The sequence below is a fragment of the Thunnus maccoyii genome, chromosome 5 (assembly GCF_910596095.1).
Source record: "Thunnus maccoyii chromosome 5, fThuMac1.1, whole genome shotgun sequence".
Lineage (NCBI taxonomy): Eukaryota > Metazoa > Chordata > Actinopteri > Scombriformes > Scombridae > Thunnus > Thunnus maccoyii.
The window spans coordinates 34,826,399-34,851,334 of record NC_056537.1 but is presented as its reverse complement, the minus strand read 5'-3'; the positions used below and the strand labels follow the sequence as shown (position 1 = coordinate 34,851,334).

Sequence of the window (24,936 nt, the reverse complement as noted above, 5' to 3'; positions counted from 1 at the left end):
TAGTTGCCAAATATTACATTAATTAATAACTACATTGATAATCAATTCATTTTTTTGAGTAATTTTTTAAGAAGAAAAAATTCAAATTCTCTGATTCCAGCTTCTCACACCTGGGACACACTGGATGCGTGAACCTCAGCAGTGCATGTGCGTCGCTGAACTGCTGCGTCTCTCACGCTTGTAGCGTCCACACTGGAAGCATGTCTGCTGCGGCGCTTCTGCCACTGGCAGCCCCATCTTTCTATCGTGTTCCCTGTCTATTTCTGCTGAGGACCGCAAGCGTCACACTGCGAAAACAGGCTAGACCTCGAATCTCTAGATGAAGAGACGCGTGTCTCACACAGGCAGTGTGGCTGCTCTAACCTGTTAAAATGGGCGCCAAAATGAAAAGCAAGAGGTTCCATGACGCACACGCATTGCTCATGCATCCAGTGTGTCCCAGGGGTCAGTGTGAATATTGTCTGATTTCTTTAGTCCTCTGTGACAGTAAACTGAATATTTTTGGTTATGGACTATTGGTTGGGACAAAATAAGACATTTGAGGACACTCCCTTGGCTTTTGGAGACAGTTATCAAAATTTTTCACCATTTGCTGACATTTTATAGACCAAACTATTAATCGAGAAAATAATTGACAGATTAATTAATGATGAAAATAACCATTAGCTGCAGCCCTACAGAACACAATTGTCTACTTGATCATGCTTGTCACAGTTAATGGCTGCCCTGATAAGTAGCTTTACTGTAAAATTATCAGTCACAACATAACTTAAATTCTACATTGTATATCAAAATAATGATCATCTATATATATTGACTTTCTGTAGTCAGAATGGAACCTCAACCATGTCAGAGGTTGACAATGTTGTGGCAGAAAGAGGTGGACAACATAGGAATCAGATGGTCGAGACACAGGTGTCAGATGGGGAATCTCTTTTATTTCACAACGGCTCACCAGACAATGTAAACAGAGAAAATTCCAACATTACAGAATGTGACATGCCTTTTTATACTGAAGATAGGCTATGTGTGTGTATGTGTTCGTGTTGCATGACAAGTCTCATCCTGTTTTACCAGACTCTTTGGCACCCTCAAATTCTTAAGAAGAATGGGACATTTCTCAATGTCACTTAACTTTGGACTTTAACCAAATTTGAGTAGGTGTCTCTGCAATATGTGTGTGTGTGGCATTCCGCCTCTTTCCCAATATCTCCAGGTGTCTCCTGTTTTGGTTTGTTGGACTGACAAACCATAGGTACAGGTCACCGTGACCTGGCACTCATTCCAGGTCACAGTTGTCTGGCCATCATTCTCCCACAACAACACTATACCATGTTTAATGAAAGGCCAATATCAGCAAACCAATACATTGTCTGATGGAGGATTTCCTCCACCTAATGTGGGTATTCTCTTTTCCAGGTTTGGCCATGGTTCAGCTGAGTTGGAGAACAGTCTCTATGTGGTTGGAGGACACACAGCCATAGCTGGTGTATTTCCTGCCTCTCCATCTGTCTCCTTAAAACAGGTAAGAAAAACATTGAATTTTTATGAGAATAGTCTTTAGAAAATACAAAGTCAAGTACGAACAGTATAAATGTACATGTTAGCTAATGCCTGTTAAAACATGAAATGAATGAAAATGAATGTCTGTGTAATATTTTCCTAGGTTGAGCGGTATGACCCTCTCAGTAATAAATGGACTATGATGGCTCCTCTAAGAGATGGAGTCAGTAATGCCGCAGTCGTCAGTGCCAAACTAAAACTCTTTGTTTTTGGAGGGACGACTATACACAGAGACAAGGCTTCCAAGGTTGGTGGTCATTAAGTTCTCTTAAATTAACTCTGTCCTCACAACACACACCTACGTTTTGTTTGTGTGTGTTAATAATGTAATGTAAGATATATAAAACAATATGGTCTCTGTAATAACACATTCTACCCTGTAGCTGTCAGAAATCTCACAACTTTATCCAAACCCAATTCTCTGTCTTCTGTATCTAGGTCCAGTGCTATGACCCTGTGGGGAACCGCTGGAATATTGCAGCTGAATGCCCCCAGCCATGGCGCTACACGGCAGCTGCTGTGTTAGGGAGTCAGATCTTCATCATGGGTGGCGACACTGAATTCACTGCTGCCTCTGCTTATAGGTTTGATTGTGAAACCAATCAGTGGACTCGAGTGGGCGATATGACATCCAAACGGATGAGCTGCCATGCTGTGGCCTCAGGAAATAAACTGTATGTGGTTGGAGGTTATTTTGGGACACAGCGGTGTAAAACATTGGACTGTTACGACCCCACGTCAGATAGTTGGAACTCCATCACCACTGTTCCTTATTCGCTGATCCCTACCGCCTTTGTCAGCACATGGAAACACCTGCCTGCCTAGGTGGGAGACACTAGGAGCCAGTAATTCCAGGTAAATTCTGAATGAGTGGTTGAAGGACTGACACTAACAGATGTTTGCTGATAAGCTGTGTTCAGACTATGTGATTTTTGAGACATGAGCTGTTGTGCTAGCTGTGCTTGTGTGTGTGTGGAGACTGTGCTGTGTTTGTGTGACAAGTGACAACTCTGACCCTGAATTTATCAGGAACTCCAGTTCTTTCTGTTGTTTCCCTCCAGTCACTGTCTTTTTTCTCTGTGTGTTCATGAATTGGAGTCATAAAGCACTGGATTAAGTGCAGATTTTTAAGTTGTAAACACCAGCCCACACAGATGCATTGTATGTTCTTTTTTCCAGCCTTGTTATGGTCATCTGTCACAGCTATGTCTGATGGAACAATTTCTCTTTTCATCAATACAGTCGCCACATAATCGGCTGTGTTTACTCTCGCTTTACACATGTAAACAAGACCTGAAGTGTTATTTTAGGCTTCGAGTCTATTTTCTTGCATTTCTTGTGAGGGTGCTGCTGCTCTGCCATCATGCTCCTTTGTGTTCAGTCTGAACACACCTTCAGATGTATGCATCAAGTTTAATTTGGCAATATTTAGACCAAATGCCTTGTGTCACCCTCTTCTTTATTTAGACATTTCACAATGGAACACAAACTACCACATAATCAAGGCCCAGTGTTTTTATTAATTTTAGCCCCAAAAAATACCTGGGGTATTAAGAATATTCTGCTGTAAGTGTTCAACTTTGACATGTGTTGAATCTGAGCTCAGATTCCCATTCACTTAAATGAAAAAGAAACTTTTGACTGGTACTGTACATGTTTAATTATTGGTAGTGAAAAGTCAAACTGAAAACTGAAGCGACAAGGTCTTCAGTCAATTGCAAATTAATAGCAAATAGCCAAAACTGTACACACACTGCACTGTTCATGGCTATACTGCTAACTTCATACTCTCTGGTCGGGTCACGTCAGCCTCACTGACACACGCACGTCCTCTCTCTCTCATTCTCTCTCTCTCTCTCTCTCTCTCTCTCTCTCTCTCTCTCTCTCTCTCTCTCTCTCTCTCTCTCTCTCTCTCTCTCTCTCTCTCTCTCTCTCTCTCTCTCTCTCTCTCTCTCTCTCTCTCTCTCTCTCTCTCTCTCTCTCTCTCTCTCTCTCTCTCTCTCTCTCTCTCTCTCTCTCTCTCTCTCAACTGCACACTTACTATGCACTGAACTATTCCTTAAAGGAGCTACGCTATTTGTATAGCACAATTTTGTTTAGAGTGTATAGCCGGCTTTCTATACACTGGCAGAAACTATGGTTTATATTCACCAAGACAAAGCTGTGCTATAAATCACTGTCAGTTTAAAATAACTAAAAATGAGCAGCCCATATAAGAAATTATCGGTTTTTAACATTAAGCACACAAATCTCTCTTTTGCTTAATTGAGTTCTGACTTCACAGCCTGGTTTCCAGATCCCATTTATGGCAGGAAGCATTTTTTAGCATTTTTTAATGATAACTGATTATGGAGCCTGGCCCTTTATCTCTAGAAAAAGGGTTACTGATGGTATTGCTTCCCCTCAATGAATTGCTCAGTGGTAAACCAAACAGTACCTTAACTTATTTATGTCAGCTGGCATTGCTGCAGTGTAGAAATCAAATCTCAAGTCAAAACAAGCACAGAAATCTAGACCATTAATGAAAGATTTAGATGTTTCCTTACTTTCAGTTTATTGATACTGTGACATTTTTGAAGAGCTGATTAAATTGTCAAATTTAGTTTGCAGCATTATACCACTTCACCAGAACTACCATTTTGTAGGCTTGTCCTTAGCTGAAACTGCATCACCAGTGGGTTTTCCAACCATCAGACTGGGCCCCTCGCATTTTCCCGTGAATCAGATATACCATCAGAACCTGTGGGCCCTCAATCAAAGATCTAGAAACGTCCAGGCGTTGCAGCTCTAGAAAATTTGGTATTTCTCTGTCTCTATAACATTAAATGTTCATGAGAACATGAGAAACAATCAAAGCTAAAGTCTCGGGGGCTGTCATCCATGTCCTTCCTTACTGATTTACCAAGCATCGCCTCACATATAGAAACTGTTTTTAATGAGTTGTGCTCCATTTAGCGCACACCTGAGATGACCTACCAAAGTTATTTTGATTAAAATAGCAAAATTTATGGTAAGTCTTACCCTATCTTCAATTTGTCCTAATGTTGCTAATGTCCTAATGCTTGTTTTAGCCATGACTTGTGCTTTATGGTGGATAATCCATAATTAGAAAATATTTTAATCAAAATACTTCTGTGTTGATCATCTACCACTTTTTGTTTGTATGTTTTTGTGAACTGCAGCCTGCCCTGTCTGTTTCTGAGGATGTCCACCCACATCCTGGAGAGCATTCGTGACTTGATAGATTTGTGCTTTTTTTAGCCTCATTATTATCTTCTTCTCTTGCATGTTCACCTCTTTTCTCCTCATACTGACAGACAACTCCACCTCAATCTAAATGGCAACTCTCAACTGTCAGTAAACTCTGAGCCACGTGAGCTCTTTTGTGCTGAACTGACATTGACACAACACACAGCTGCCAAACAAACATTTAGTAGCCAAATGTCCAATTACTTTTGAACCCATAAACTTTGGGCACTATATGTTAGTTCTTTCTATATTGACAACAGTGTTTCCCTCAGGATTTTTTGTCAGCAGCAGTTTTGTTGTGAGTGCACAGAGCCTATGCGTTTCCAGTCACTCACCACTAGCTGCAGCCAGCTGCTCAAAGTGGAAAAAGTGTGGATGGTTTGCATTTGTTGTGATTATTATGTACAGTGTGAAATTTCATCATTTAGCAGCATATAGGGGGAAACACTGCATAAACCTATTCAGATAAAAGCATAATCACAATAATGTATACTGTTAAACACAGGTTGTCCTCAGGAGTACATAATGTCCAATCTACACTGAAGTAAAACAGTTAAAAGGCTTTCATCCCGAAGTTATGCTCTTTGTCCTCTAACCTGTGCAGTGTGATGGCAGCATATAACTATCTTCCATCCATATCTGCCCAGCATTGCATCCTCTTCCACATCGTCAACCCCCTTCTTCCTTTTTCACCCACCCCCACTCCTTCAAAAATTCATGATGCGAAATTGGATTCCCAAAGCTGCCTGCTCCCTTCATATCCATCTTGTCATTTCCTTTCACCATCATGCTTGCAGCTCCTGTATTTCTGTCTTTCATTCCCCACTTGTGTGCACTTTTTGTGTACTTCAAACATTACAGGCATACATTTATGTTACGTCTTACCCTGTCCTCAATGTGTCCTAATTTTTCCTTACCTTGTCTTATTTTGGCCTTGACTTGTTCTTTGTGGTGGATAATACTGGAAATTAGTACCACTTCCAGCACTCAGAGCAGTAGTAACAGCCACGTCTCCCATGGGTCTCCGCCGGGCTGGCTAATTGTGCATTGACTTTTCAGAGAGGGCAGTGTTTGCTTCACTTTGTTTTTGTGGTTATAATTTATTCATCATCAAAATAAAACATGAGGCAAAAACTTTAAATTAAATTAAGAATTAAAACTGATTTTGCTCATACTATTATTGTTATTACTCTATTTTAACAGTAAGGAATCAGTGAATTGCACATATTCCTTCGACAAAGTCATAGTCCTCTACAATGCAACTCTACCTCCCAGACTTCAGTCACGTAAAAATAAACTGAGAGATGCATGCAACCAGATGTTCTTTGCAAATTGTCATACTCATGAGCCAATGGGATTGGTCACAGCGTCCATACACAAGACACAGACCAGCACAAAATATCTAAACACAGAATATCGCTGACTTCAGCACATAGTTGCTAGTGACAGATCAAACGTCGGAATTCCAACGGAAAAACAATAGCAAGACTCGTATTATTGTTATTGAATGGTCAATCAGAGATGGTAGCTGTTGCAACAGTTGCTGTACTATTTATTTTCTGAAACTACTTTAATTCATTTACTTTTTATGAATGTAGTTTGGATCATTTATCTAAAGCAGTTTTCAAAATCTGAGGCGCACCTCCCCAGAGGGGCCTAAGGGAGTTAAATGGGGGACGTGGAGGGAGAGATGTGAGGCAAGAGCCACAATTGGCATCAATACTGGAACTCTTGAGTCATAATTCAGTATCTCTGAACACACTAACATGTTTTAGTATTCAGTGTGACTTACTGCTAATGGAACTGCAAATTGCTATTTCAGCATAGTTTTAGTAGTGCCAATTTGCCAAACTGTAAACAAATATGGTCTAAAGAAAGATATCTCAAATTGTAGCCCACAGCTAACTCACTGAAATGTGTACTTCCAGTTTATATCTCCAAAGTATTATGGGAACTGTAATTCCAAGAAACCAGAACAATAATGGGGATGTTAAGTCTGATCTGTTTGGGCTTGGTTAGGAGCAGGTTTGGCTAACAGCAATAATTTAGGATGTTCAAAGATAATTATTAATTATTAAAATCAATAAAAATATGAATAAGAATGAATAATGGGGCACCACCCTGGGGTCAAGGACCAATAACCAGTGGATACAGTCTCAAAAAGGGGTGTTCACTTTAAAAATGTTAATATCTGAGAGACATGAACAGTCATTTTTTTTATGATTGACATTTTATTGAAATTTCAAATGGTGCACAATACAAGCATATATGTCGATAAGGATGGTTAGACATCCAGCAGCATCAATGTTTATACTAGTGTGGAAAGTGTGAGGATATCCGCAGTACATATTGTCCACTATCAAAGAGAAACAAAGACAGACCACAGAGGCAAAGAGGCAAACCGCCAAACCAACAGAAACAAAAAACCCCACCTGAAACAAAACTATATCATAGCACGTTGCAAACTCAGCGATACTGGGCACAGCGTTGATAATGAAGGGGCACTAATATGAACCCCCGCCATAGATGGAAAAAAAAGGCTGACATGCCACGAACCGAGGTGGTGATACTGAGAGGTACATGTAAACTTCTGGGACCCTGTGTCCCATCCTGACATGTCCCTTAGTCCTGCCCCCTAATGGCAGCTAGGTAACGTTCCCATTTCAGATTGAAACTCTCCACCCTATTCATGAGTCTGTATGACAAGCCTTCCCGACATGAACATTCATAAGGTGAACAGTGAAGGTTTGAATCAGAGCACTGACTCTCTCAGCCTTTACCACAACATATATACAAATAATACCAAAACAACTTCTCTTTAAGGTGTAACAAAGTTTATTAACGTTAGCAATATCAATAAACAATCAATAAACATCTATCATTCAACTACAAACTATCAAAAACAAGAAACTATAAACAACAAGCAAGCAAATGGCACATTTAGGTGTGTGTGTGAGAGGAGGAGCATGATGGCGGACGTGACCGACGTGGGAGACTACGTCAAGCGAGTGTTCTGGTCAGGGGAGGTGACCGCAAGATTTACACAGAGACAATTGCTAATGGCGTCTGCCAGCCTAACACGTGTCTCTGAGAATAAGATAGCTTGAGGACAGAGCTAAGCTCTGCTACCAAGTTATGTGCTCACCAAATATGTGGTGCAGGAGCATATGTGTGCGTGGTTAGTAAGAGGAAAAAGGAGTGAAAGCACCAAAGCATAGAGAGATCCTAGCAGCCATGGGGAGACGCAATGACTGCTTTTTATCACTCAGAGATGCAGTGAACGGACTGTGATCCATCCACCATGGTCGCTGGACTTTTAATAAATAAAATGAAATTTACTGGCTTCACACATAGCGGCAAACTAACACAAAACAACCCAACGAAGCTTGGCGAAACACAAATCCGCTTTAGCATGATGAACACAACCAAAAACAAGCACCAAACAACACTAATACTTCTACAGTATTAACAGCAGTAATAACCAGACTCACAGTCCGTTCACTTCACAATTAGTTAACTTCAATGTATTGCTTAAGGAAGCGAGCAAAGTGTGTTTCATTCCGTCTTTCCGGTCTGGCTCAGTTCCTTGGGGCTCAGATGGTGATAGGGCCGTCTTCCCACTCTGCCGGTGGGTTGTACGGCAGCTGATCCTTCTTGGCAGAGTTGCGGAGAAACAGTGGAGTCAACTCAGTTGAAGAAAAGCGGGTTATCCTTCTTCTTCACTTCTGCAGGAAAGGGTGACAGCACTGGGTTGCACAACTGTCTTCTGCTTCAGATCCAGTTACTTGCTCGGTTGAACACAAAGAAAATCTCTTCTCATCCAGCGAGGTTGAGATTGTGCGGCCTAGTTAGAGTTAACGTACCTACAGGGGTACCTCCTTATGGTAGCCATGGGAACAGCTGGAAACATGGTTTTGGAAGTGTCTCAGTTGTTTATACTGTTGGTGACATCACAGCTGGGGAACAGGATCCCTCATAGGTTCTGGCTGGTCTCATCCAATGGTAGCTGAGAGTTTGACTGGATTTCACTCCTGGGTATGAGTTCAGCAAAGCATGGTGAGAACTGAAGTCCGTTTTGGACTCCTTTTGTCCGACTTGGTGCCATTTCTTTGTTATCAGGCTGCAGCCAGTGTTTATGACTTTGTGCAAGCCTGCCTTTGTCTCATACACGGGGCATATGACGCCCAACAGACATAAGTCGTGACGTTTCGACTGTTTCGGGTCCAAGCCAGTCCAAGGTTCTTGTCTTTTCAACAGTGTTCCTTGTTGTTTAAATAGATCTGAGTCCAAAAAAAAAACAAATTTATGGTTAGTTTCTCAATACACAGTTTCACTAACGTAACGTTACAGCTATGGTAACTTTACTCTTGCAACTAACATTACCCTTTTCAAAGTTCATGTTTATTTTATTAGCAGCCTGTTACTGAGTAATGCTAACTAGCTTAATGTTAGGTTACTATGCTAACATTTGTGTTTGTATAATTAGCTTACATGTTTTTTTAGACTAAAATGCTAGTTGTGTGTCGGCAGCAGTCCCAGGCAGGGGCGGAGCTAGACTCTCTGCACAGAGGGGGCGAAGCATTCTCAAGGGGCCCTTCTAAAACAGTCATTTTAAAATTCACAACTGTAAAATAGCTGATATATCCTATCCATAATCACAAATTGTTATTGAGCCATGCAAGCCTTTGTCCAAGGAAACATACAGTGAAGCCACTTTAAGACAAGCTTGTTCTGAAGAACAAAAAAGAAAACATGTTGCCAGCTGTGTTCAAATGTTTCTGCACTAAGGACTGGATGTGATGCTCTACATACACCTACTGATGAACAGTTCAGCATCACCACCAATAGACAGCGACAAACCAGGTGCACTGTCTCAGAACCATGTCTTTCTTACACAGGAATAACATAAATATAAAATAGACACAACTGTCTACAACACTACAAGGCCTATTCAAGTACAAAGTGGACAGTCTACAACACCACAGGCAGTGACACAGACAGTTGCTGAGATGCAGTAAGCATGGACAGTCTGACTGATTTCTTCATAACCAAAATTTAAGTTGTTAAAGACTGATTATGGATGTTTCACTCACCAGTTGTTGTCCCTGCTTAGACTGCTGTAGTTTAGTGTAAAGTTAGTCAAATTGTGTATTTCTCCATCCTCCATAGAACAAAATAATCCGAACAGTTTCACAAACTTTGTACATTTCACGGTCACTCTTAAAAACTTCATCCTCCTCTTCTTCATGGTGGTAAACCTGCCAACTACTTTGTCCTTATTAGTGTCAGTGTCCCGCTCAACACACAGCAAAGTGAGGTTGGATAGTTTGGCCTCATCCACGCACGAACACAATAGCTCTTAATAAGTTCCCCTATTCCTGCTGCACCCGCGGGGTTGCACGCTATGTCCCCAGTGGGGCCCCTACTGAGCGTGGGCCCTGGGGCGGCCGCCCCCTCTGCCCCCGCGGTCGCTCCGCTTATAATCCCAGGAAAAGAGATCTGACAAGGAAGAGAGAAAAAGGCAAAACGGGATCCCTGAGCTGCTGCCTCGCCTCTAAAACAACGGACAGCTGCTTTCCATTAATTTCCTTCTCCAGCAGGAGGAGACAGTAAAGGAGAGGAGGAGAACGAGTGAGAGAGAGAGAGTCTGTGTGTTGTGCAAATTCCTCTGATAACCAGTAAATTCATCAAATTCAGTGCCCTATATCGCTATATTTTCCAAGTTGACCCCATGACACCACTTTGAGTGACAGCCCCCTCATTTGCATAATAAAGCAGAACTGCATAAAGAAATGTAAAGAAGAAATTACATAAATAAGAAATACATAAATATGTTTGGAGAAATAAATAGGAGGAAAAATGCAAAGGGAAAGTAATACAGGGATGGCATATTTGCGCGGCTGCCAGTGTCACTAATGAGAAGGAATTTCTGATTCCTACATATAGAACCTTTTAAAAAAATAAATAAATAAAATGGAAAGTAAATAAATAGGGGACTTTATGTGCAAAGGGAAAATAGTACAGAAATAAATGCATAAATAAAAAATGAATAAATTAATCAATAATGTGGAAGGTAAATAAATTGGGGAATTTATACAAAGGTAAATAAATACAGAAGTCAATTAAAACAAGTCAATTGTTACATTTTATCAAGAATTAATGGCTACATTTATTTTAATATTATTTTTGGTGCATTTTATGGCATATTAATTTATTTATTGAGTCATTTATTTATTTATTTATTTACTTTTATTTTTTATTTTGGCAGTTTCAGGCCTCCTTACTACACAGCAGATTTGAGTTTATCATAGACATAATGGTATCATGTTTGCCAGTCAACTAAGCTTCCTCTTTCCTCCTTTCCTCTTATCTGTTCCAGGTGTTGATTTTTTTCATCCACTGAGAAAGGACTGCTGGCTGGAAGAGAATCGCTGAGACGCCATCCTGCAGCTGGCCGGGGGCTGTAGCTAGATACAGGACCAATCCTTTAAAACAACTACAAAAGACCACATTTAACTTTATCCAAGCTGCACCTCACAGACTCTGAATCAGTCCTGAGCAGTTCAGCTAACAAACCAACAGCACATCACCCAGGTCTTAACATATATAGAGAGAAATATTCTCCACATGATGCTTCCCAAATAATGTGATAATACTTAAACAGACACTTTGGTAGACCTGATGGATGGACATGTGCTTTGTACCACTCATACAAGCCTATGAGTGTTTGTGTGTATGTATGTTTCTTTAATGTCTTTGTTAGTTAAGAAATCCACTACTCAATGATTCCATTTCTAAAGACATAAGCTGTAATTGCATGAAGCGCTGCCAGATGACATTTACATACTTAAATGGTTTCCCTCAAAAATGCAACAGAACAGAAATGAAAGCCGTAAATGTGATATCCAGTTCTTAATAGATTGCACAGTACACATGGACTACATGTACTGGTATTAGGACCACATTTGCACCAATAGAATTTAAATGAATGGACTGACTTGGAATTTTCAGTCCCTACAAGAGAGCAAATTTAAACTGCCATCTGTATCATCTACATTAACCCTTAAATAGCCAAGCACATATAAATATTTTTGGAAAGTTAATTAATTGCTATTTATTCTAGGACAAAATTACAATTTCATGTTTTTTTTGGGGGGGGACATTTATTTTTCAATTTACACTCTGTATCTCCCGAGATACATTGCCCATTTAGGGTATAAATTTAACATTAATTGTTCATGTGTCAACTTTTTACGTATGTATTTATGTTTTGCATATGTAATTTTTAAAAAGTGAAAAAAACTGAACAATATACTGAAAAATATATAATTACGTTAAAAAAATACCACCAATCGCTAAAACTGACCACCTAACTATATGTAATATTACACAAACTCCTGTGTGTGTGTGTGTGTGTGTGTGTGTGTGTGTGTGTGTGTGTGTGTGTGTGTGTGTGTGTGTGTGTGTGTGTGTGTGTGTGTGTGTGTGTGTGTGTGTGAGAGAGTGAGAGAGAGTGAGAGAGAGAGAGAGAGCAAGACAGATGTCACCATACTACATATCATGTATTATTGCAGACAGAAACATACAATTTTTACACATTTCACACAGCAATTTGAAGAATTCTTCTAATCATTACCTAAACATCTTCCCTCATTTCTTCTGGTTTGCTCCCTCCTCTGCCTCATCACTAGAGCTGCCAGTAAAATTGGCGCTGTTGCCATCCTTACTGGCTTTCTGTATACAGCTGATCTTCCTCATTGGTTCCCTCCTTTGAATCTGATCAGGTGGCAAAACTACAGATTTCACCTGACTTTCTTGCACTGTAGAAACTGTTGACAGAAATTCCCTGAAAACATGTACACTGGTGATTTAATCAATAATACACATTTAAGAGTAAAATAAGTGGTAATAAATATTTCACACCTTTATATTATTATCTATATAGGCCTCAAACATAAGTATATCTGTGAGTGATTATCCCTGTTTATACCCCCATCTGGGCAATGTATTCTCCAAGATACAGACATTCCGTGCTTCATTATTAAAGTTGTGAAAATAGTCATTTTTTTCCCAGCAAGAACAATCATCCTTAAAAAATATTTTCTAAAACAAAATCCCTCCAAAATATAATGAATATGAAAAAATAACAACACTTACCTCATGGCCAGTGTCTTTGTCCACATATGCTGACATTTTGGATTTTGACTCTAATGATGAGTAGATTTTAAGATGTTGGCACAAAGTCACATGACCTGAGTACTTGACCCATCCCCCCTTCAGTGTTTTTATGAGATAAAGTGCAGCCACTTAATGCCCTTCCCCCCACAGTCTGTCAGATGACTGTATCAGTGTCGGGAAGGTTACTTTTGAAATATAATAGGTTACAGATTACTAGTTACCCTGTTAAAATGTAGTAAGTAATGTAACTATTTTAATGACTTCATCAAAGTAAAGTAACTTATTACATTTGATTACTTTTCTAACAAGTTTTTTAAACTGGGCATTAAAGTTAATTTAGGCACATACTGCCAAATGAATGGAGCCTTGCTAGACATAGAGACAGCTCCTTGTAAGCCAGCACATATTCACACACACACACAGCTGACAGACGCAACAGCATCATTAATCAAGTGTATGGATAGAGGCACACTGGCACCAACATGTTCAGTAGCGTTAAAAATGAAACTTGAACATAGCCTGTCATGGAAGCCTTACACACGTTCATGCACACACAGAAGCAGCAACATCAGCATAAAATCCAATTGTACAACTAACAAAAACTATACCCAATAAACAATCATTTTGAAATAGGCAATAGGCTACTACAGTCAAAAATTGAATCGTAAATTAGCTTACTTTTGATGATTACAGCAGGAGACAACGGGACTTGGTGTTGAACACTGAAATTATTTCATTGTAGCCCAGTGATTCAGTCACATGCTGCTGCTGACGGGGAAAGGGCTGAATTAGCAGCCACGCACGTGTCGTTACTATTTTATGCGCTGAATTCTCTTCCTCTTGCTCCTTACAACATCTTTTTGTGACAAACTTAAGCAAACTGCTTTGTTTCACCATGTCGTTTATCTTTACCTACATTAAAAGCAGCTTACTAGCAGAAAGTAGGCTTCTATTCCTCTGTGCAATGCGCAGGCTGTACACTGAGTGAAAGAGGAGGGGCTGTTTGCAATCTGGCATTTGCGAAATGCACTGCCACTAAAAAAAATCTGACCTATCATCATCATATGGTGCACTCGAATTTGTCCCACGGCTTTTTCTCAGTAACTGTAACAGATTGCAATTATATTTATTTTGTAATTACATAACACTGTTACATGTAACTAGTTACTAGCCCAGGATACAGAAATTAGTTAATTATTAAGGGTTAAGAAAAGTCAGACTAGGAAGGGAGACCCATTTTCCTGCACATTAGCCACGGATTTACTTCAGTTAACCCCCACTGCACCAGAGAATATTTTGCTATGTGGCAAATTTCAAATCTACAATCAGCATTTCATTAGAAATTTTTTTAACATAGGAATTAAATTAATGCTGTTCTATTCTCAGTGGAATAGTGTGGTATTTTAAGTTGTGGGTATTATTTGCCTGTTGTTTGTCATAGGAGAGGCCCAGCAGCTGCATCAAAAATGTTCTAGCAATGACAGCAGATTCTGTCGTAATTTCCATAAGAGAATATGCAGTTCATACAGTAATAGCTGCATGGAGAATATGTAGCATAGTGATTTGGCTTCAAAAACAAATGGATGAATATGATTTGATAGTGTTTGATTTTTTGTTAATTAGGTTATTTTGGCCAGTGTTGGGGAAGTGAAAAACTGTTCCATTACTAAATACTCGTTACCCTCCTTATCTTAAGTATAAGAATTTATTATTTTTTCAGAGTCAAAGCAACTCCTTTCAAATCTACTTTTTAACTAATAAATGATTCAAAGCAAACCAGATTACTAATAAGCTAGCATTTTTTAAAACCACAAACTCACTCAGACTACACACTAGGAAAACGTCTCGGAAAATCAGCGGTTCAATCCCCGGCTCCTCCAGTCTGTATGTCCAAGTGTCCTTGGGCAAGATACTGAACTCCAAATTATTCCTGAAGGCTGTGCCCATCAGTGTGTGAGTGTGTTTGTGTGAATGATTAGAAACTTGCATGGCAGTCTCTGCCATCAGGGTATGAATGTGTGTGTGATTGGCATGTAGTGTAAAGCGCTGTGAGTGGTCGGGAGACTAGAAAGGCTGCTATATAAAATGCAGTCCATTTGCAGTCCAGTCCATCTAATATAGGGCCAATATCTCGAATGTGGAGACCCAGTAACAGATTGCTGCTGGTGCCTGGTGGAGCCTCAGTAGCCATGTACCCAAAAACCTTTTAAATTACAGCACTGACTTGGCCTTGGCTTATGTTTGCCTTTCCTTAGTGCCAGAGGCTTGATAGTACTTTGCAGAGCTCTAAAATTATATTTTCCAATAAGTTGTACAATGTAAAATAATTACAAAACACATTTGGGAACATGATCTGTGGATTTAATTAAAATGCATATATGGCAATTTCACATCTCAAGTTGCACATGCACTCCTTTGTATTTTAAATGGCATGTCTTTGTGTTGAAGGAACCTGTGCAACTGAAGCAGTAACACTAGAGGTCTGGCTCTGGGCTACTGGTGTCACATCAGTCATAGGAAGGTGTTTTATTTCAGACAACATGGTATCTGATTGTGATCTTTCTAGAACAAATATGAGAAGCACAGAACAGCCTCATGTATAGTGTCCTGCAGAAACAAGTGTTGTTTAGTAAGAAGCTGAACACTAAACTGAATTGTAGTGTTTTTTCTGTAACACCTATGCACTTTTGATATTTATCAGTACATTCCTTAGCAATGATTTCTCTTTGTCTCCTAAATGTAAAATATTTTCTACATGCTACAGATTATACCAGCTGTCACAATTTTAAAAAGTTGCACAAAAATACATCAGGAATGTTTCTGCAGGACACAGATGCATCATGGTTAATACATGGTATTGTCTCTGTAGAACTGTACAGTATTTGCTGGTGTTGTTACTGAGCTGCCATGGGGATACGATAGGCTGTGGTAGAATGTAGAAATCTGAGTTTAATTTGCTTTGAGTTTTTTCAATTTCCTGAGGATTTCAGCTGTTGCACAGATGTTCCATGCTCTTTAGTATGTTCAAACAGGTTTTTTAGAAGTGCGGAGGAACTTGTTTTTGAAAGAATTGATGATTTTTGAAATGATTTGGGAAAATGTAAAAAAATATCTTTGCAGAAAAAATGTTACCTACCTTATGTTTTTACTGGTGAAAATAAACTTCGACTGACTTTTTAAACTTTGGTCTTGTTTGCTCTTTGCTTGTATGTGTAGAGGAGAATGGCAGGTTCCATGCAATCATGCAGGAATAAGCAGAAATCATGTCTGTAGAAGCAAGACGTGGATGCAGCAGAGTCAAGATGTTCCTCTGCATTACCAAAAACAGGAATTGCTTCCCATATTATCATAGCCACCTGTGCATGAAGAATGAATACTTCAGCACTTTTAGTTTTTGAAAAATCAACTTTCAAACATTCATTAGAATTTTTCATATTTTAAAAAATGATATAAAATAACTGGAATATGCTAGAAAGAAGAAAAGTCATAGCATAAATGTCCTTAAAGAGCTGAAGATTTTGATATTTGAATAGGTTCTGTTCTGTTCTGCATACTTTGTTCTGAAAGTATGCAGAAATAGTGATTGAAAAACATATGGAAGAATAATAAATAGCTTTGAAGAACAATAAGAACAGCAGACTTGGTCAAGAATGTAGGGAAAAGTCCCCTCGTTACTTCAAATGCAAACAGTACAAACCCTCAAACAACAGGACCAGCGCCTTCTTCAACCCCCCAGGAATGTTGACCTACAAGACATCAGTGAGATTTCCAAACTCACCAGACCATACACCACATCCAGCAACAATCGAGATATAAAAAACCCCTAATCTCCTGCATGGCACCTTAACCAGAGCACTGACCCTGCCACCTTTGACCTTTCAAGCCCTTAAGAGCCAGGAACATGTAAAAACCAATGCATACTTCAGTGTGAGCTGATAGCACAATTTGGATAAACATCACCCCAACACTTGCTATTATAACTCCCCTTGAGATTAACACACACACACAAATGTAACACATGGCCTTGAACCCTGCCGTTTTCAGTCAGATCAAGGAGAACAAAGGACTGAAAAACCCATGGACTCTAAAATGTAGTTGTAGATTTTGTCTAAGGACAATTAATATTGTATGCAAGTATGTGTGTGTATATCAAGTAATGTGTAACTTTTATTCCACTGCCTTTTAAGCCTTTCACAATTAGCATCACTTTCAGCTGGGGCACAAGAAGGGGCTGGATTTACCCGCTGATTGACAGTCTTAAATAAAAATCTAGGGTTATATTAATGGGCAGAAATAAGTTCTGAAAAATGGTGTGTTCTGGCATCCTGAGCCATATTGTTATAGAGTAATAATAACTTAATAATATCGTAATATCGTTGGAGACAGGATTTTTTTCATCTGCACTATGCTTTCCTACATTCCCTTTTACAGCTGCAAATAATGTCGTTTATCCAAGGCTGCTTTCATTCTGAAGGCTTAGACCTAACCTTAAGAGGTGCAATAATATTTAGTGAAGACAAACGGATGAGGATGAGGGTGTGGGAATATTCAGACAGGTGGACGCTTTGACTATCAAACAGTGTGCAGAACTTTGAGATGCTTTGCTCATTAAAGATGCGAGTGCACGAGGAGCAGGGTGAGACAGTATTAATAACTGGTGAATCACAGATAAAAACTATATATTTGTGATCGGATACAGACATATTCAGTAATTCCATGGAGGATATTTTTACACCCAGGGTAAATACAAGGTCAACATGTGGCCATGATTATGTGTTTGTCCGCACACATACTGTTTAAAGTTAAAAGAAGTAGCGACGTTTAGCAAATCAGTAGCGTGAATTACTGGAGTCATCAACATGGATATTAAAATTGCCACAAAGAACAACTCTGTCATTATTTAAAACAAGTGGATAAAAATTCAGGGAGTTCTGCTCAAAAGCTGCCAGTGTTTGGTGTTTAAAAGTAAGAACTTCAAGGAAGAAAATTCATCACAAGGTACTTGTGATTTGAGGTTGTTCCTATAAACACTCACTAGGCCGCCACCACAACCACTGACCCTGGGTTGGTTGAAAAAGTCATAGTGTGGAGGACACAGTTCAGCAAGCTGGCTATGATCATTAGTTTTCAACCAAGATTCAATCAAAAACATAAAATCCAAATATGCAGACAAAATAAAATCATCTAAAATGGAAGTCTTACTGGATAGAGATCTCACATTGAAGAGTGCCATTTTAAGTGTATTTGTGCTGGGAGCTAAAGTTGATGTATTTGTCCAAATCTTTAATAGATTATTCATATTTCTAAATGGGATGTGCACATATGGTTGACAGACCTATGTGTTGTGATTATAGGAATATCAAAACTATGTGAAACAAGACTTCTTGAAGATTTTACCTGATTGTACAGCAAGATCAACATTCATAGATAGCAGAGAAGACCCCTTGTAATTTGGGTGAAGGCAGTCGTATTTAAAAAGCTCAGTTCAATTATGAAAATAAGTAAAATTGTCCACATAATGTTTTTGGTATTGCAGTAAGCTTTCAACCAGATATGGAGCTGGCATTAGTGGCTGAAGAAAGGGCCAGAGATGACATATTGTTTACCGAAGAGAGTCTTTGAGTATCTCAGACTGTTGTGATTTTATGTCATTTAATTCGACATGTGCAGCGACTGTAGAAATGGAGGGGACAATATTTTCTTGACTACATTTTGGAACAGCACCGGTTATGTCCCGTGCTCTGGCTCCTGGGAGGCAGAGAGGTTTTCCTTTAGGAAGGGATACATGACAAACGATGGATGATCTGACCACAAAAAGCAAAGAAGGCCCCTCAGCAGGCTCAGACTGGCAATCTGGTAATTCTGTCAAATGTCAGATTGGTTGGCCCACCTAGTGGGCCATGTAAGAGAAAATTGAATAATAGATTTTCATTTTATAAATCTTTTGTATGTATGTCACAAATGTTTTCAAACTAAGGGGTCAATGTTTGTTTTTAACTGAATGTGATGTAATGTCATTGTCATTCTGGTATACATGTTGGTGAAGAAATCCTACTCTTAGGCTAGTTGAACTCTTGAACTTGTTTCTATCTGAGGGTTATTGACTGACCATGTGGTTTCTGTGGGATCATAGTATGACCATACTTGTTTGTTAGAAGGTGTAACAGTTTGTTTAAGTGTCCATTTAGGGACCAGACTGTTTTTAGCTTTGCGTCTGGAGAGGTATAAAACTGTCTGGTCTGTGTTCGCAATCTTTAGAGAATGGGCAGGCTTTAGGGAAAGGGCTGGCTGAACAACCTGCTTTCTCTCCAAAAATACAAGATGACTGTATTTTTGTTTTGTGTTTGGACATTTGTATAATTGTTGCTGATTGTGTAATGGATTGTACATCATCTACAACTGCTTCAACAAGCTTTCTTTATGTTTCTGTGTGGTTCTTGGAAACAATGAAAAATTTCCACCACAGCCGCAAGGCCAGCAATGTGGGAAAAAAAATTGTGGGAAAAAAAATTCAACCTGCCAGCCACAGCCTACTTGATGTTGGAACAGGCCATCTGACTGGGGGCTCGGTTCCAATTGTCAATAGGCTACCTATTGTTATGGAATTTTCCATTTTTAGGGGTTACAAATTGGGTTACACTGAGTCAAGCCTGGCCCTTGAGGTCACACTGTAATTCGTAAGCAGGAAGGGGACATTTTCTCCTCTCTTTAAGACTCCAGCTGTCTGTGATGTTTTGGGGAAACAGAAACCTCTCTGATAGAGGGTAAATCAGCATTGCCATGGTCACCAAGGTCGGAGGAGTGCGTAGATTCTATTGACACAATCACACATTCAAACCAAAACAGCTGAAGTTCCATGCAACGTGACCTAAACTGTCACGGGTAAAATGCAGTTCCTTGTTTAGAAACTAGTGAACCAATTAGACAAATTTTTCTATTGTAGGCTGATAAAGACTAGGACTCAGACCTTCAGAGGCCAGAATGGAAATAGACAGCATCGGAGCAGAACACTCTGGTGTTTACTGTTTTCAGTTGTCCTTGATCAAGTACATCAATAAACCTTTTCAGCTTTAAGACATCAAAGGCTCATATCCACTTTTCTCCACCGAGGTGCTGACCATCACTCCAAATATCCACAACACCTATATTGTAAGGCAGGTGTAGGAAGTACTAACATCATCCTTCCCCCACCCTTTCAAGTGGATGCGTGCATCCATATGACGTTCATGTCAGAGGTCAAGTAGGAAATAATCAAATCAGTTCAAATTGAAAATGAAGCTAGCCCATATAAATGGGTAAAGGTTCACTCATTAACATTCTGCCACCAAATGAAGAGGAGGAGGAAAGAGTCTGGACAGATGAGCAGGCTGATTCCAGTGGAGAGCAGAGGCAAGAAGAGGAGGCCGCTGCCGAGGACAAGTGAAAGGTGCATGAAAACCTCCCAGCAGGTGATACTGCTAACGTTAGTTCATGTTGTGACAGTGTTAACAGCGGAGCTTAGACCTGACCCTCACCATTACGCAAGTGCCATGCGAGCGCAGCTTTTCAACTTTAAAATTAATCACGAACACATTACGGAGCACTGCATCTTGAAGCATTCATGCTTATGGCTACAGAAAAAGACATTCTTATGGCTTTGGACACTGATGGAATAATTGACAGGATGGCAGTGTTGGGACTTAGGAGCAAGTTTGGTTATTAGCAATAATTAATAATTATTTTTGATAATTATTAATGTGAATTAATAACAGGGCACCACTCTGAGGTCAGGGACTAATAACCAAACAGTGAAAACAGTCTCAAAAGGGATGTTCATCCAAGAATGTCAACATCTGAGAGATATTAACATTACAGGATGACCAGTGAAGGTTTGAATTCAAGCACTGACCCTGTCACCAAGCTGTTATCACAGTATCTATACATACAATCACCGGAAACTTCTCTTTAAATACACAACAGAGTTTATCAACATTAGCAGTATCAATTACAAATCAATAATGCGTCAATTAACAAATATCTATCATACAACTACAACTATCAAACACAAGCAACAATAAACAATGGCAGTTATAAACAGCAACACTACAGAGATGTATACGTGTGTGTGTGTGTGTGTGTGTGTGTGCGTGCAGGGGATGTATGACAGAGGAAGGAGGAGGAACAAGATGGCAGACGTGAACCACATCAGGTTACGTCACAGGAGAGTTCCGGTTAAGATGGTGGACGTGACCGCCGTGAGATTTGAATAGAGATTTTTGGAGTTTATACCCTTGGTGACGTCATGGCCAGGAAAAGGAAATCCACAGGCATTTCTGGGTCTCGTCCAATGGGAGCCGAGAGTTTGACTCTGCCGGATTTCACACCAAGGTGTAAGTTGAGCAGAGCATGATTGGAGTTGAAGTCCATTTGGAGTTCTTTTGTTTGACTTGGTGCCTTTCTTGTTGTCAGGCTTTGTGACTGCATGCAGGCCTGCCTTTGTCTCATGCACATGGTGTATGAGGCCCAACGGCAGAGAAGAGTGCACTGATGAGACATCTTCTCACCACTTAAGTTAGAACATGCTATTATTTTCTATTCCCTACTGAAGGCTACTGTGCTATGTTGTTCTTTTAAATGATGTCAAGGCGAGAAAGTTAGTATGGCTCAACTGATTAGTGACTCTCAGTCCACTCCAATAGGGTGCAGGCATGCTGCTTGTCACAGCCTGACAGTAGCAGTGAATGAATGTTTAAATAGTGTTGGTAGCATGAAATCCTGACAGACAGAATAACTAAAAGTTATAATTTAATCACTGGCTCATCAGATTATAACCTAACCCTATGTGCCAGAAAACTGACTAATAGTAGATTTAAGACCACAGCAACTAAGACAATGATCCCTCAATGCATACCCAGAGCTAAGCAAGAAGAATTTACTGATGAAATTAACAGCTTGAACTGGGATGATGTACTTTCCTCTGATGATCTGGACTATGGCTGTGATACTTTTACTCACAGAATCAACTCTGTGAGGAAAAGATTTAATGTGAGTATACAGATAAAATCTAAAAATAAAAACAATTTTCCGTGGTTTAGTGAAAATTTGTGGAAACTAATGAAATCTAGAGATGCTGCACTAAGGAAGGCAATTAAAACTAGCAGAGACACTGACATGCTGATTTATAAAGGTTTAAGGAACAAAGTTATCCAAGAGCTAAGAGATACTATATCTCGTTTTACTTTGATTTTAAACTCAAAGTACAGATAAAGTTAATTGAATATCATTTTACTGTTGCATCTGTCTTTAATTTTTTTTTCTTGAGTCTATATATGAGTTAGGAAAAAAAAATACAAAAAAGAAACTGGATGTTGTTCCTATAGATGCTACAGGCCAGGTTTTCGAGTTGGTAGAGACTAATGAATTACAAGTAAACAAAATCAACAGCTCCTTAAAAAGCTCCAAAAGTAAAGATGCTTTCCAATTTGACACTATGTTTGTCAAATCATACAGATATTTTAACTCCCCCTATTGTTCATTTAATTAACTTGTCTTTTAAACACAGCTCCTTTCCTGATGACTGGAAATGTGCCATTGTCATGCCTATTTTTAAATATGGAGACCGCCTTGACCAGTAACTACAGACCAATAAGTATACTGCCAGTACTCTCAAAGGTTGCTGAGAAAGTTGTCATTAAACAACTGATAACATTTCTTAATACAAGCAATTTTGGTCCACATTGTATGCAATTTGGCTTTAGAGCAAATCATTCCACCAAAAACTGCTACCTTGCACTTAATAGAGCAAATTAAATCAAGACTTGACAAAGGAGGCGTAGTTGGTGCTGTATTTTTAGATCTGCGTAAAGCATTCAACACAGTCAATCATGATGTTTTAATATCGAAACTCTCTAAATTTAACTTCTCATCTAGAGCACTGGCATGGATGTCTTCATATTTAAAGTTGGTGACACACTGTCCAGTAACATGAAGTGCACAATGGGTGTTCCACAAGGGTCAGTATTATTTAGCCTATATATTAATGATCTCCCTCAACAGGGTTATGATGTAGAACTACAAATGTATGCAGACGACACTGTTGTGTTTACACATGCAAAAACAGCTGAGTTAGCTGCTGCTAAGCTAACAATTGCATTGGAAAGGATTACACATTGGCTTGATCAATCATGTCTGAATCTAAATGTACGTTTTTCTCTAAAACTATGGTACAACCTCCTAACGCTATGATAATTTCATCAAAGGTGAAAAAATAGACATAGTTACTGATTTTAAATATCTTGGTGTGACACTGGATCCAAATTTGAACTTTAAGAAACATGTTAAAAAACGGTTAAAACCATGAAGTACAACTTAGCAAATTTTAGACATATTAGAAACTGTCTCTCTTTGGATGCAGCCAAGATATTTATGCATGCTATGATTCTTTCCCATATGTCTTATTGCATCACATCTTGGGGGCAGGCTGGAGAAACAGCCATAAAACTTCTTGAGTCCTTATACAAACAAACTCTAAAAACTCTGGACAAAAAGCCAATCATTTCCATCACTGTAGGGTACTGGAGAAATACAATTTACTGAGCTTTGACAATTTTAGATTATTCTCAAATTTGTGCCTAATTTGTAAGATTTTAAATGTTTTGGCCCCTCCTCCACTATGTGACTTTGTGTACACTCGCTCAGAAAGTTCTATTAGATCCTCCAGAATATCCTCTATACAAGATTGTACTATACCATTTTGTCGCACTGCCTTTGGGTGGTCAGCTTTCTCTGTGAAAGCCACAACTCAGTGGAATGCCCTACCTGATGAAGAACTGTAGTTCAATCAATACATTCAAGGCCAAATTAAAAAATCTACTAAAGACCAATCAGCTGTGTGACCACTGAGTCTAGTTTACATTATTAATTTCTAATTGACATTGTGGGTGTATGTCATGTGCTGTTGTGTGTAGCTTTGTATTTTGTATTTTGTATGGTGTGTTCTGTGTGTTTAGTTTTTTTTTGCTTTGTACTGTTTGTTGTTGTGAAATTGATACATTTGTGGACTTTAAAGTAATGATTAGGTGTTTTTTCATATGACCTCAGATTTGAAGTCAAATAACTGTGTTCCAGAACAATGACATTCTCCTTACGACATTCTAAAGTCAACAGTAGTTACCAGCTCATCTCCGGGTTAGCTTTTGCTAAAATAAACAGAAAACACAGCCACATTCCTGCCCTCAGGGCTTGTCCGGAATTCAGTGATGATGTGCGGACAGTATTAAAATCAGTAAAACATAATAGCTCCATCCTCATGAGTTTGCTAAGTGTGCAAATGTCAAATCACTAGTTTTAAAGTCCAAATGTGCCACATATACAGTATGACGCTTTGACTGTTAAACCAATTACATGATGCTTGAGCTGCATAATTGTACGTGTTGGCGAACCAAGCGAACTTTCTGCTCTAGACACATGTGCCAAACAGTACATCTTTGAAATATCAAAACACAAGTCATTCACTGTCAGTGAATGTTTAATGTCTTTTGACCACTGACAAGTGGCAGAGATGGAGGCAGCTATGTGTGACACCCCCTGTCACACTACTGGTAAACTCTTGTTCTGTGTGCAGCAAATTTGTCTTTTTCACACGTGATATGCTCACACAAAGCTTGAAAGTGTGCATTCAAACCCCAGCAAGCTTAAGAACCATTGCTGCATTAACAAACTGATCATATTAATGTTTCATAGTGTAAACAATCACACTTGGGCGGCTGTGGCTCAGGAGGTAGAGTGGTTCGTCCACTAATCGGAAGATCGGCGGTTCAATTCCCAGCTCCTCCAGTCCGCATACCAATGTGTCCTTGAGCAAGATACTTAACCCCAAATTGCTCCTGATTGCTGTGCCATCAGTGTGTGCATGTGTCTGAATGATTAGATTTCCTCTGATGGGTAGGTTGGGACCTTGCATGGTAG

The 24,936-nt window shown here is 39.3% G+C and overlaps 1 protein-coding gene across 4 annotated transcripts in view; it reads left to right on the top strand.

Annotated features, from left to right (window-relative positions):
- The window catches only part of LOC121896932 (kelch-like protein 25), a 47,864-nt gene extending 35,760 nt beyond the window's left edge, over window positions 1-12,104 (top strand). For all 4 annotated transcript variants that reach the window (XM_042411043.1, XM_042411042.1, XM_042411041.1 and 1 more), the window contains 4 exons: window positions 1,420-1,525; window positions 1,667-1,810; window positions 2,002-2,418; window positions 11,192-12,104. In XM_042411043.1, the coding sequence (XP_042266977.1) occupies window positions 1,420-1,525; window positions 1,667-1,810; window positions 2,002-2,388 (637 nt within the window). In that variant the 3' untranslated portion in view covers window positions 2,389-2,418; window positions 11,192-12,104. The remainder of the gene's footprint in view (window positions 1-1,419; window positions 1,526-1,666; window positions 1,811-2,001; window positions 2,419-11,191) is intronic.
- The last annotated feature ends 12,832 nt before the right edge of the window (window positions 12,105-24,936 follow it).